Source organism: Canis lupus, chromosome 28, assembly GCF_011100685.1.
Source record: "Canis lupus familiaris isolate Mischka breed German Shepherd chromosome 28, alternate assembly UU_Cfam_GSD_1.0, whole genome shotgun sequence".
Classification (NCBI taxonomy): domain Eukaryota; kingdom Metazoa; phylum Chordata; class Mammalia; order Carnivora; family Canidae; genus Canis; species Canis lupus.
This window is the reverse complement of record NC_049249.1, coordinates 25,580,757-25,593,707: the sequence shown is the minus strand read 5'-3', so window position 1 is coordinate 25,593,707 and position 12,951 is coordinate 25,580,757. Positions and strand designations below refer to the sequence as shown.

General features: G+C 42.4%; 1 protein-coding gene across 23 annotated transcripts in view; it reads left to right on the top strand.

The window, feature by feature from the left end:
- The window catches only part of ABLIM1 (actin binding LIM protein 1), a 284,701-nt gene that overhangs the window by 249,270 nt on the left and 22,480 nt on the right, over positions 1-12,951 (top strand). For 12 of the 23 annotated variants that reach the window (XM_038578881.1, XM_038578878.1, XM_038578877.1 and 9 more), the window contains 4 exons: positions 2,019-2,096; positions 2,813-2,968; positions 6,675-6,710; positions 9,704-9,833. In XM_038578881.1, coding sequence (XP_038434809.1) covers positions 2,019-2,096; positions 2,813-2,968; positions 6,675-6,710; positions 9,704-9,833 — 400 coding nt within the window. Of the gene's footprint in view, positions 1-2,018; positions 2,097-2,812; positions 2,969-6,674; positions 6,711-9,703; positions 9,834-12,050; positions 12,171-12,951 lie in introns of all 23 variants that reach the window. The other 11 variants (XM_038578863.1, XM_038578864.1, XM_038578861.1 and 8 more) reach the window with 1 other exon arrangement.

Here is a 12,951-nt window from a genome sequence, read left to right as displayed (position 1 = left end):
GTTATCCCACACAGAGGCATACTGGCTCAACTTTATTAACGGATGGCATCTTTTTAAAGGAGGACTAGATTCTGGTGTAGTGTCATTTCTCTGTTTTGATTGGGAAACAGACCAAGGAATTGGAGTTTTTTGAGCAGTATTACTATGTGAGCCCTTTCTTTCTCAGTAGACTCAGAATTGAGAATTTTCTCACATTGAGATGTGCATGTGATTGGAAAATTTAAGCCTTGGAGGAAAGTACTTGTATGTGGCAGGTCTTAGGGAGGGGGACCAGAAGCGATGAGCCTGCTACACCAGCACTGTGACTTCTCCAGCCCCCTCCACCCTGGTATCTCAAAGACACGAGAATAATCCATCACAACCCTCCAGTGAATTATCTGTTAGAATGAGTCTAATCACTCTCTGCCTTGAATTGGCCAGGTGGGTTTGCTCTCATTATTTCAGATATGAATTACAGAGTGATACAACATCCTTATTTTTAGGAGTTTTTTTGGCTCCATTACATTCACTTTCAAGGTGCCAAATATCAGTAGAAACGGTAGCAAAGAGGAAAGATCCAATTCCTAGCGGAGAATTACGAATTTTCCTCTCCAAGAAATGTCTGTACAGAGGGGAGAAGGCCTTTTAAGACTAGACCTTTGGTTTTCTTTGTGGAGCTTTCCAGAATGTGCCAGGGAGAGTGGGAGGCAATTAATCCTAGTTAATACTAATACATTTCCTTCCCACTGCTAGCACCTCCACTCAGTCTCAGGGTCCTCTAAGCATGTATTAGAAGGCCAATTTCTTTTGTCTTTCCCAGCGGCTGACCACTAACCTGACTTCAGTGACTCTGTGTGGTTGGGTTCACATCATGTAATTAACACTAGCCGGGTATCCACAAACTGAGTGTTTACGAATAATAAATTGTAGCTCATTCCCTCAATAAATACTTATGCCTTCTACATACCTGTGCAAAACAGGCATACACAGTGGTTTAAAAAAAAAAATTCCTGTGAGGGTAGGGATGGTAACTGAAGTTAATGATGGAGATAGGATGCAAACAAAAACACCCCAATTCATATGGAATTATAAATTTTATTCCTAAAGGAAAACTAAGAGAGATACTAAGAGAAAATAAGGGTAACCCTTCTGGATTGAAAGATCAGGGAGAGCTTCCTTGAGGAGGTGATGTTTAAAGCCAAGACTGAAGAAGGGAAAAAAATCAACCAAGTAAAATTAGGGATCAGAGCATTTCAGGCAGAGGGAACAGCGAGGAATAGAAGAACCCTGAAGCAGGGACATGTACCATGTTCCATGAGTGATGGTGTGAAGTAAGTGAGGAGGAGGAGAGGAAAGCAGGATCAAAACCCTGAGGTGCTGGGAGTTGTGATTTTAAGTGGTTGCTGAAGCCAAAAGTAGTGACCAAATTCTGTTCCTAAAAGATCTCTGCAGGGGGCGCCTGGGTGGCTCAGTGGTTAGGTGTATGACTCTGGATTTCAGCTCAGGTCATTATCTCAGGGTTGTGCGATCGAGCCCCATGTTGGGCTCCACACTCAGCGTGGCATCTGCTTATCCTCTCTCTGTTCCTCCCCACACTTGTGCGCACTCTCTCTCTCAAATAAATTGATTAAATCTTTAAAAAGAAAAGAAAGATCTCTCTGGCCACTGGGTACCAAGTGGATTTGAAGAGGGCAAGAATGGATGCAGGACACCCTCAGGCAAGATCATTGCAATAGTCCAGATGAGCAGAGTTCGAGCCTGGGGCTGGGTGGAGGGAAATGTGCACGAAGGCAGAGCCAGAAGGTCATAGAAGGGAGGAGGAAGAGAGAGTAAAAACAAAAGTCCCCAAATGCATTTTCAAGGCTGGTTGCACAGCTGGTTCTCCTTTGCCTTTCTCTCTAGGTTATATTTTTCCTTATTCAGGAAAGTCACAAATCTTTCTTTAACCAGCTTAGTTTTTAATAAATGCTAGGGACTCAGGCCAGTCTTGATTCTGAAGCCACGGTCTGAAGCCTTACAACACACTGTTTATTTTACAGCCTACCAGGACTTCCTCTGAAAGCATTTATTCTAGACCAGGCTCCAGTATCCCGGGCTCCCCAGGTCATACTATCTATGTAAGTATTTACACTTGGAGAAGACCCTTTCGGGACAGGTAAAGCAGCAGATTGTATTAGTGGAGTGGGTAATCCAAAATAGAATAATTTGAAACAACTTCTATTTATGTTATGAGCTCCAGTTTTCATTTTTGAAGGTCAACCCTCTCAATCATGTTTTCCTTCGGGTAATTAAATTTATATACAAATGTGACCAGCAACATCAATGACCCATAAAGTGCAGTAATACCGTGCAGGACTTTAAAAATTGCCACAGCCAACTTGGATATACATACTTGGGGATTAATTATACATTTCATAATGCTGATACTGAGTATTTTTAAATTATGCCACAAAGATATTTAAATATTTGGTTTATCAAATATGCAGTTCTTGTTTTTAGCCATCTGGGAAAATTTTTTGACCATCTGTTTGAGCTTCTCCATCTCTGTAATACATTTGGGGAAATTATCTTGAAGGTTTATAGGCTTTTCTACTTAGTTTATTCTACACAGACTTTTTCCTAAGATTTTGATGACTATTTTTTTTAAAACCATGATAATAAATAGGCAACTTTCTAAAGCAAAACGTTTTTGGTTTTAAAACTAAGCAGAATGTTTTGATTTGGGTTTATTTTTAAGGTCTTCACCTTTCAAGCCAGACATGAAATGTACTAACAATAGTTCCCAAAAGAAATGAGACCAAGAGTAATTTTGCTTTCTGTTTAACTTTGCCAGGCAAAAGTGGACAATGAAATCCTGGATTATAAGGATTTAGCAGCCATTCCCAAGGTCAAGGCAATTTATGATATTGAACGTCCGGATCTTATTACCTATGAGCCTTTCTACACTTCGGGCTATGATGACAAACAGGAGAGGCAGAGCCTGGGAGAGGTAATAAATTCTAGAAGCTGTGAGTTATATAACAGCTTTGCTTTTGTCATGTGTATGAGGACGACTGAGGGGAATCAAAATAAGTCACAGGGTCCCTTTGATTGCCTGCTCTTTGCAGGTCTCTGTACCAGGTGTTTCAAGGTACTCAGAAGCCTATCACACCATCCCCCTGGCGTCAGGAGGTTACAGAGAGGCCGAAGGACAGACCAGCCAGAGGAAACAACAGGAAAGGATGAATGAGCGCTAGTACCAGACTGGGATAGCAGAGCAGATAGACTGGGAAGGAAGTCAGAGCTCTCAGGGGAGATTCTGTGAGGGGGGACAGAGGGTGTAAGAGAGGGAGAGTCTTTTTGAGGGGGTTAGGGGGGGTCCTTGGTCTGGGGACAGGCCAAAGTATAGTCATGGGGATCATGAGGAAAGAGAACAATACATCCTAAATCACGACACCTGCAGTTTGCAGCATCTTATTTTTTTTTTAAGATTTTATTTATTTATTCATGAGAGTGTGTAATGCAGAGAAAAAGAGAGACAGAGACACAGGCAGAGGGAGAAGCAGGCTCCTTGCAGGGAGCCCCATGTGGGACTCGATCCCAGGACTCCAGGATCACACCCTGGGCTGAAGGTGGCACTAAACCGCTGAGCCACCCAGGCTGCCCTGCAGTTTGCAGCATCTTATGATAGAATGTGCAGGAACAGAAACAGCAGAGAGCTCAAGACCCCAGTATGGCACAGCGATGTGAGCCAGGGTTCTGGAATCAAATTATCCGGGCTCCACCTGGGACTCCACATGCTGCTTGTACAACCATGGCCATGCGGCAGCCATTCTGACCCTGGTTTCTTCATCTGAAAAACAGGATGACAAAATGTACCTCATAGGACGTTAGTGAGGATTAAATAAACTATCTATTAAAGGTTAATATCTATATAATATCTAGATCATGTACTATCTGTTAAAACTGACCTATATAAACTAATCTATTAAAGCAATTAGCAGAGAGACCCATGGCAAATGTTCGGCAAATGACAGCTGCTACGGGGGTCGTTACCTGTCCTCTTGGGGCTGATTTATGCTCTCCCAACATTAATGGTCCAGGGACTGGAGCACAGACTCTCAGCTCCTTAGGCTCCTCCCCATCCCTTCCCAGGATTTGGAGTTCCCAGCCCGGGTAGCGTGGACTCCGGTCTGTTCAACTCACTCTTAACTTTTTTCCCTTTTATTTTTAAAACTGGAATCCTCAGTGGACTGGCTTGAGTGCGGTCATGGAGATGTTACCCAAGTATTGGACTGAAATTAGGTGTTCAATCCAAGGTTAAGACAGACTGTAAACTACCTAACATCCCCACAGTGCTTGGAGGTCTTAGATGAAGAAAAGCCATGAAAACCATGGTGATTCTGTGTAATTCGCTCTCCATAGAGCCTCCTTTTATTTACTTATTTTTCAGTTTGGGTTTTATTCCAGAGCATAGCTCTGGGTTGAACCGGCCCACTGGTCAGGAAGGGACATTCATTTTCATGTAGTGCCCCCTCGTGGTCACAGGGATGTAACTGCATCTGCAGCTGCTCAAATGCAGGTTGATCCGGCCTGGGCTGTCCAGTGGCCCTTGGACCCTAGAGAGTTGCACAGGGAGTAAAAGAAAAAGGACAGTTCCTGAACAGGGTGCACAGGGCCTTGTCCTGGAGCAAGTGGATGAGAATTTTCTGATATTCAAGTCACACAAACAAGGTGGGGAGATGAGCTGTTTGATGTGTCTATTTTCCCAGTGGCTGTTTTGAGCAGTAAAACATCAAGCACTCAACAGTTTGGGCTTTGAAGTGAACATTTCAGGATTTGGAGTCAGACTCCTATTTACTAACCATACAACTCTGGGAAAAAATATGTATTTCAATCTCCTTATCTGTTAACTCAAGATGGTAATATCTACCCCAGAGGTTTTCTGTGAGGATTAAGCGAAATACTTAGATTAGAACAGCACATGGCACGTAAATGCTCAACAAAAATGCTGGCTGCTCTCATAGTCGGCATCATTTCTGTCCTAACCTGGAATGATGACCTGTGGGTTTCTCTGAGAAATCTCACAGAATCTCGATGGGAAAATGATCCCTCAGATCAGAAACCAGACAGATTTGTGATCTCTTCCCCAACACACAAGTCTTGCAGCTTAGAAATCTTTACATGCCCTTTGGTTATTTATCCCTTTACTTATTAACATTTTTCCAAAGAATCCATAGATTGCCAATTTAGAAACAGTGGAGGGATAAACTTAACATGCTGTGTAGCCATACGTGCCTTCAGAAAGCATGAGTAGGGGACACCTAAGTGGCTCAGGGGTTGAGCGTCTGCCTTTGGCTCAGGTCATAATCCTGGGGTCCCAGGATGGAGTCCCACATCCAGCTCCCCACGGGGAGCCTGCTTCTCCCTCTGCCTGTATCTCTGCCTCTCTCTGTGTCACTCATGAGTGAATGAATGGAATCTTTAAAAAAAAGAAAGAAAGCATTAAAGCATTAGTAGGGCAGATTCAGAGGCCTGCTGTCAGCAGGCTCAGGCCTGGCTCCTACCTCAAGGAGCCTGTCTTCACCCGGCTAACAACACCCCCCAGAGATAGGTTATACCTGTAGCTGAGACCATGGGGCTTGAGGAATCCACAGCACAGAGAGGAATCCGCCAGAGAGCCTGGCGGCGGCTTCTTGTGACCTTAGGATAAGGGCAAACTGTGACACTGAGAAATCCATCACTGGCCATGTTCTTCATTTCATTTTGCATTTCATTTCTATTTTAATGCTTTTTGCATTTTAATTGCAAACATTTCATTCATTCATTTAGGAAATATTTTTTGAGCACGTAAGCTGTGCCAGAAGCTGGGACTACTTAGTTGTAAAGGAGCAGAGTTCTTGCCCTCACGGAGCTTACAGTGGAAGGTGGGAGAGAGACAATAAAAAGATATATGATGCACTTTTCCCTGGTATAGCACTAGAGTAAAAATGAAGCAGAAGAAGGAGAAAGCATGTGGGGCTGGGTTGCCCCTTCAAATAGGAGGCTCACAGAAGGCACAGGTGTGATACCTGGGTAGAGAGCTCACTGAGGAAGATGAGGAAGCCCAGCAGGTGTCTGAGTGAAAAGCACTGTGGGCAGAGAGCACAGCAAATGCAAAGGCCCTGTGGTGAGAGAGGGTTTGATCTGTTCATTGCCCCCTGAGGAAGCCTTTGTGCCTGGAAGGACGAGAGCCAGAAGGTGAATGGTAGTGTTGTTGGCAAGCCACCAGGGCGGGATGCCACAGACCTGGTCATCACCGGCCTATGTCAGTCAACAGGCGATTTTATGTGATTGCTGTGATTATAATTTAGTCAACAACCATGTTTACAAAACTCTGTGTTTGGGTAGACACTGTGACTCATAGTAGTAAACCGAGCATAGCTTGAGCACAGATGAAAAAATAGTTCCAATTTGTCTAACTTAAGCATCTAAAGTATAACAACGTATTTATCAAAACTCACGGTTCTCAGGCAGGGACATACGCCGGTCTCCCAGGAGTATAGTTGTGTTCCTGTCTGAGCCCCACTCTCAGCTTACTGAATCAGAAGACAGGGATGGGCAAGGGCAGCGCGCATGTGTATGTGGCACACTGTTTCCAGGTGATTCTGATAAATAATTAAACTGATAATGAATCAGGAAGCGCTGTGACTTTCAATTCTCTTTTATTCTTCTAGTCTCCAAGGACTTTGTCTCCTACTCCATCAGCAGAGGTAAGTGCCATTCTTGAACATTATAACGGGTGGAATTTGAGAGTTACTTGGACTTTTCCTAGACTGGAATTTTTATTTTTATTTTTATTTTTATTTTTATTTTTATTTTTATTTTTATTTTTATTTATTTATTTATTTATTTATTTATTTATTTATTTATTTATTTATTTATGATAGTCACACAGAGAAAGAGAGAGAGAGGAAGAGACATAGGCAGAGGGAGAAGCAGGCTCCATGCACCAGGAGCCCGACGTGGGATTCGATCCTGGGTCTCCAGGATCGCGCCCTGGGCCAAAGGCAGGCGCTAAACCACTGTGCCACCCAGGGATCCCTAGACTGGAATTTTTAAAGAAGGATATTTAACAAAACAACAACAACAAAAAACTTTGTGCAAAATTATAATGAATGTTAGATTCCCTACATGTGAGATGTGACTCTCGGACACAGCAGTCAATGTTTTTTCAAATGAGATTGGGGGCTGGTGAGTAGAAACAGCCATACCTGAGCCTTTGCCTCCAAGTGCCAGGTGAGGGTTTGTAGGGAGTGAGGCCACCTGTCCCGATTAGGGGTTCTCTCCCCTCATTCATATTGAATTGATCTGAATCCTAACATAGTGGATTATCTGAAGTGGCCTACGGGGGTCAGAGAGTGTTCTGTAAGCAGAGCCATCTTCTGGGGAGGCCACTCCTTTTAATCCAAAACCAATAGTCTTGTCCTCCTTCTCAGGGTAAAGAAATCTCACAATGACTTTTATCCAGTCCATGAGGCCGTCTCTTCCTTTGGGAATAACTCCTATGTGTCCGGATCACTCGGAGCCGTCAGTGATTGTTCCATAGTCAGCCATGGGTCCCATGTCAATCCATACCCACTCTTCCACTCTGAAGGACTCAAAACCAAAGACACACCCCCCAGATTAGTTACTCTCACAATCCATTTTAATAAAGGCTCTTCAGGAAGCTGATACCGATCTAGAAAATCAACAACTCCTTCACACTATCTCCTCCTGGAGTCACTAGTTTCTTGCTTTAGCTTTACCCCCACACTGACTGCCTGCATGGTGACCAGAGGCCTTAGAAGCACTTTCCATTGCCCCTCCTTACTTTTTCCCTGAAAGGGAGTGGGTGGCTTTGGGACCAGTGGCCTAAGCTCAGGCTGACCCAAATCTGAGTGTGGGCCAGCAGCAAGGCCTGACCTAGCACTTCCTTTCATTTTTGCTACTTCAGATAACAATAACCAGGGGGTTTGTATGTTTAGCATGCTTCTCACTTTTTTGCATTTCCTTATGTATTCAGTGAGTGAACTGCTCAGATGTTAGGTCTAAAAATAATAAATGATCATAATAATAATAACCCCCATCTAAAAAATAATAATATAAAATAAGAGGCACCCGGGTGGTGGCTCAGTCCGTTAAGCATCAGACTCTAGGTTTTGACTCAAATCATGATCTCACAGTTGTGAGATCGAGCCCCACGTCAGGCTCTGTGTTCGGTGCAGATTCAGTGCGGATTCTCTCTCCTCCCCTCCTGAGCGCTCTCTCTCTCTCTCTCTCTCTCTCTCAGTAGTAAATAAATAAAAATAAAATCTTAAAAAAAAACTAAAATGAATAAAAAAATAAAATCAATAAGTCTTATTAAAGGCAAGTCTTGCTTAAGGAAGATATTTAACAAAACAACAACAACTTTAAGCAACTTAAGCAACTTTCTGGATGCTCTAAATAAAACTGGATTGATCTTAGATAACCATCATAATTTAACATGGTAAAAACTCTGTATTGTTTTGATGGTTTATGACTGAGTGCTGTGAATAACTAATTTCTGTTAGTATCCCAATCACAACAGATGTTATGAAACATTAACTTCTAGTATTGACCAGTTGCAAAGTTGAAGCACATCATTTGGGGACTTTTTGTTTTGTTGTTTTTATTTAATTTATGGCTATAGGCAACTAGGATCAAACCAAAGCTTCCTTGTCACTTGCTCTCAAATTTCACGCAGCCATGGTTACTGAGGTTTTAATTTAGGCATTTTCCATATGGTATTTCAAATTTGTATTTCAGTTGTAGCCGTAGAAGCTTCATAAGACAAACAGTGCCTAAAATGTAAAATATTCCTTTCTATTCTTTTAATTCTTTGAACAGTTTTATATTGTGTTTATGTGTGTATGATTTTTTTTTTTGTACTTCATACCGAATCTGCTCTTCTCTGGATTTGGACATAGTGGGCATACTCGTAGTGGTATTACATTCCATTGAATTGATATGCCTAATTTACTTAATTATTCCCTGACTTGTTGAGAAAGTTTCAGCTTTGTAAATGATGGTATTATAAATATCTTTGAGCCAATTTTCCCATTTGAAGATCACTTTTTTTTTTTCCCTTGGGCTATGTTTCTCAAAGTAGGAAATAGAATTTCCTGGAGTGGAGGCCACCACCAGCTTGTTCTCCAGGAAAATCAACTTAAAATGTCACCAGATCAATGTTCTAGACAGTGTGGGTTGGCGGTCAGAACAGAGGGTAAGATTAGAGCTCGGAGGCTGGTTCTGAAGCAGGCTCTGGCTGTACGACCTACACACCTACACACTGGTCTCTTACCAGCTCTGAAACATTCTGCATTTGTAGAGAAGGGAGGTCATACCCTGTGTTCTACCTTCCTTATAATGCAAATCAGATGAAACGATGAACGTACTTTGTAAAATTGATAACAGCACAATATAAATGTGGCCATCAGGCTGTTTCTTTTCCCAGAGCTCTGATTCAGGAGTTTACCATTTTACATCTTAAAATTTGGGTAAATGCAAGTACTACAGGTTTCGAAAAAATGCACTAACCACAGAATGCTCCTTTGCATATGTTTTTAAGAATATGGCACTAAAATGTATACGCAGGTAGACATGATAGTTCCCAGGTAACCTTTATAGAACTTGATTTCGCCTGGACCTGATAATAGCCTAAATGTGTGCCTTATGCTTCTGCGTTCTCGCACTTTCTTTCCAGGGCTATCAGGACTCTCGGGACCGGGTGATCCACCGGTCCACCAGCCAGGGCTCCATCAGTTCCCCTGTCTACAGCCGCCACAGCTACACTCCAACCACATCTCGCTCCCCCCAGCATTTTCACAGACCTGGTAAGGGCACCTGTTCCCAAGATCCACTATATAATAGTCTATGTTACTTTGTGATTTTTTTTCCTACCACTGATAGTGTATTAAAAATCTAGCTGCCAAATAGATCTCCCCTTTTCCCAGAAAAAAAAAAAGACTCATATCCAACTATAATTTGTGTTATTTTATGGCTATATGTATCATGATTTATTAAATAATTATATTTTGACAGTGAACAACGGGAAGCAAGGGAGATTTTTTTTTCTTTTTTTAGACTTGAAGAAAACCTCATCACTTTGAGACTTAAAATGAAGATCTCCCAAGAGAATATTTAATGTGCCTCTTAGACACTCAACATCATCTAAATCCAGCGTTAGTCATTCATTGGTGGGTTTGTTGTGTTTCCCCAGTCCAGGCACAGGGTGTTATTAAGCATGTTTTGTTAAGTACCTTCCAGAAGGAAATAACACATGCAACCTCAGGGTTGTGTTTCATAACTTCTCAGATCCATTCCAGCCCTTAGATTTTGAACCAGACTTGGGAAACAGAAAAACACTAGAGATGTATTATGATAGACAATATGGAATAGTAATGGACTTCAGGTGACCTTCATCTGTGCACAGTATAGTCACTATCACTATTAGTGGGCATCTCATGTGTGGAATGGAAGTGTGGAAATCCCAGCATGGATCAAGGTTCCTCGAGAAGTAGATTCCCAGAGGGAGACTCTGGTCTTTTAATCAAAGTTGGTGGCAGGGAACATCTATGAAGACTTCATTTTAAGCTTCTTCCTTCTGGATGGGTTGATGAGAACAAACCCATTCATATGCTAACTTATTTGATAACATAAGACCGGAGGAAATGAATGAAATGTTAAAAAAGGCTGCAATCTTTCCCTTAAAGCCATAGATTTAATAATGCTTATCGGTGATTAAATTTTTACTCTATGATTTTTCAATAACATGCAGTTTTCTCTAGCTCATAAATACTACTTGTTGAGTTACGTTAAATGAGAGTTTTTCAAGAAAATTTTTTTTTTTTCATGTACAACTACATTCATTTAATTCATGCCCTGGACCGGGGTCTGGATTTAAGCCCTTGTCTGAGTGGAGGGACAAGAAATTCTGTACGTCACCACTCCTCTGTATAGGCATGTGCTGAGGTCATTGAGACCAGAGCCATGACCCTGTCAGAATGATGTGCGGCTACAGGGAAATTGTTTTTCCATGGGCCCTTGAATAGTGAGGGGGTGGCCAGCCAGGGTCATTATTTCCCTAAAAGATCATATCATTGTTGAGCACTGGAAGTTTTCTTCTGTTTCAGTCAAAATTCTGATGCCAGCAGCCTTTGGAACATTCCTCACTCTCAGTGCTCCTCCCCCTCTTTGCAATATATTATGGGCAAGCATGATGCCAATTATTAGGGTTTATAGCTATTTTTTTCAAGATCTACTCTTGTCAAGTGAAGCCAATGGGGTTCTGACAGCAAGGCTGTGCTCAGTATAAAATACTGATTATCCACTCCGAGGGTTCTAGATGCCAGGTGATGATGCATGCACAGCCCCCGGGCCTGGGTTTAGTTTTAATGGTCCATTTTCCTTCCAAGATAACGAAGCTTCCAGGCCCCCAGCGCTGCCACCACATGGTTCTCAGGATCAGAAGTAGCTCTTTGCCACCCAGAGAACACAAACAGGGTTTTTTTGTTTTGTTTTGTTTTGTTTTTTGTTTTTTCTATACAGGCAGAATAAAATCAAACCACTAGTGGGAGAGGTTTGCAGCTTAAAAAGAAAAAGAATCTGGCCCTTACATAGAAGTACTTCTTAAGGTTCTTGAAATGATTATCTTTTTTATTTTTTTTTTAACATGTGTTTCAAGGGTTCTGTTTTGTCAGATGCTTTTTAAAAACAGCTATTTCTGAGTCTAAATGATGTGCCAGTACCGGGTGGCTGGTGTCATCCTGACAGAGAATGTCCTGGTGGCCATTCCTTCTCATAAAGCCATTTATTCTCAGAGAGTGACTCTGTACCAACCTGAACCTGTTTGCACATTCTCCCCACTTTGCCTCGCCCTTAGCAGGTGCGTTCTTAACCCTTTTGCCTTCTTCCTCTTTCAGACTCCTGATTAACGTTCTTTATTTTATTTACCCCCCCTTGGAATGATAATGTTGTCCCTGCTCCTGTGTTAATTTCTGTTTTTCTTTTCTGTTTCCACCTGGCCCCACCCCCGACTCCTTGCTGCACAGAGCTGCTGTCTCCTGGTGTGCAAAGGTTGTCCCACCTGCGCACCAGCAGCCTCAGCTCCACCCACAGCGACTCCCGCCCCAACTCCCCCTTCCGACACCACTTCATTCCCCATATCAAAGGTAAGGAGGCAGGCTTCCCCAGGCAGCACCGCAGAGTGGAGATTTATTAGCACCCTGGGAAGGCTAATAAGGCGCATCTCCAAGAGTTAGCTCCCAGCTTTCCACCTCTCCGCATGCCTGCGTGTGTCATGACTACACCCAGCATCTTAGAACTGGCATGGCATCTCTCCATGAGAGAAATGTGTCATTTCTAAGGGCTCTAGATGAAGAAACAGGAAGTATGTTTAAGACCGTAAGATTTATTATCTACTGCTTAGAAAAAAAAAAAAAAACATATATTATCATTTTGTTTTTCCGTGTGTCAAAAGCAAAATATAATATATAGTTGGGGTCTTTTCCTGATTTTGATATGTGATGTGGCTCAGCAAATCATACCAGCATTTAGCAACCAATAGGCGAAACTTACTGGCGATAAGCCACTTAGCCACTTAATGCTAGTAAAACATTTGGATAGTATGAAGAGATCTGTGGCAAGGTGACTTAATTTCCTTTCCTTGAGCCAACCCTTAAACCAATCCTCTTTTGACTGGTCCTGATCTCTGCATGATGCAGAAGAGGAGCTTTGTCTTCTGTTTTCTGTTTCTGCCCCATAGTCCTGCCCATTCCCTTTATGGCATTCCCATTGTTTTCCTCATTGTCTATTAAGCTTCTGTAGACGTCCTCAACTGGGGCTCTTTTTCCCCCTCCATGTGTTGGGGGATCCAAGAGCCCTGAAATGGTTTCAAAGGGGACATAATTTAAAATATGTATGAGCTCCCAGAAGCATGCTGCTAACTTTTTC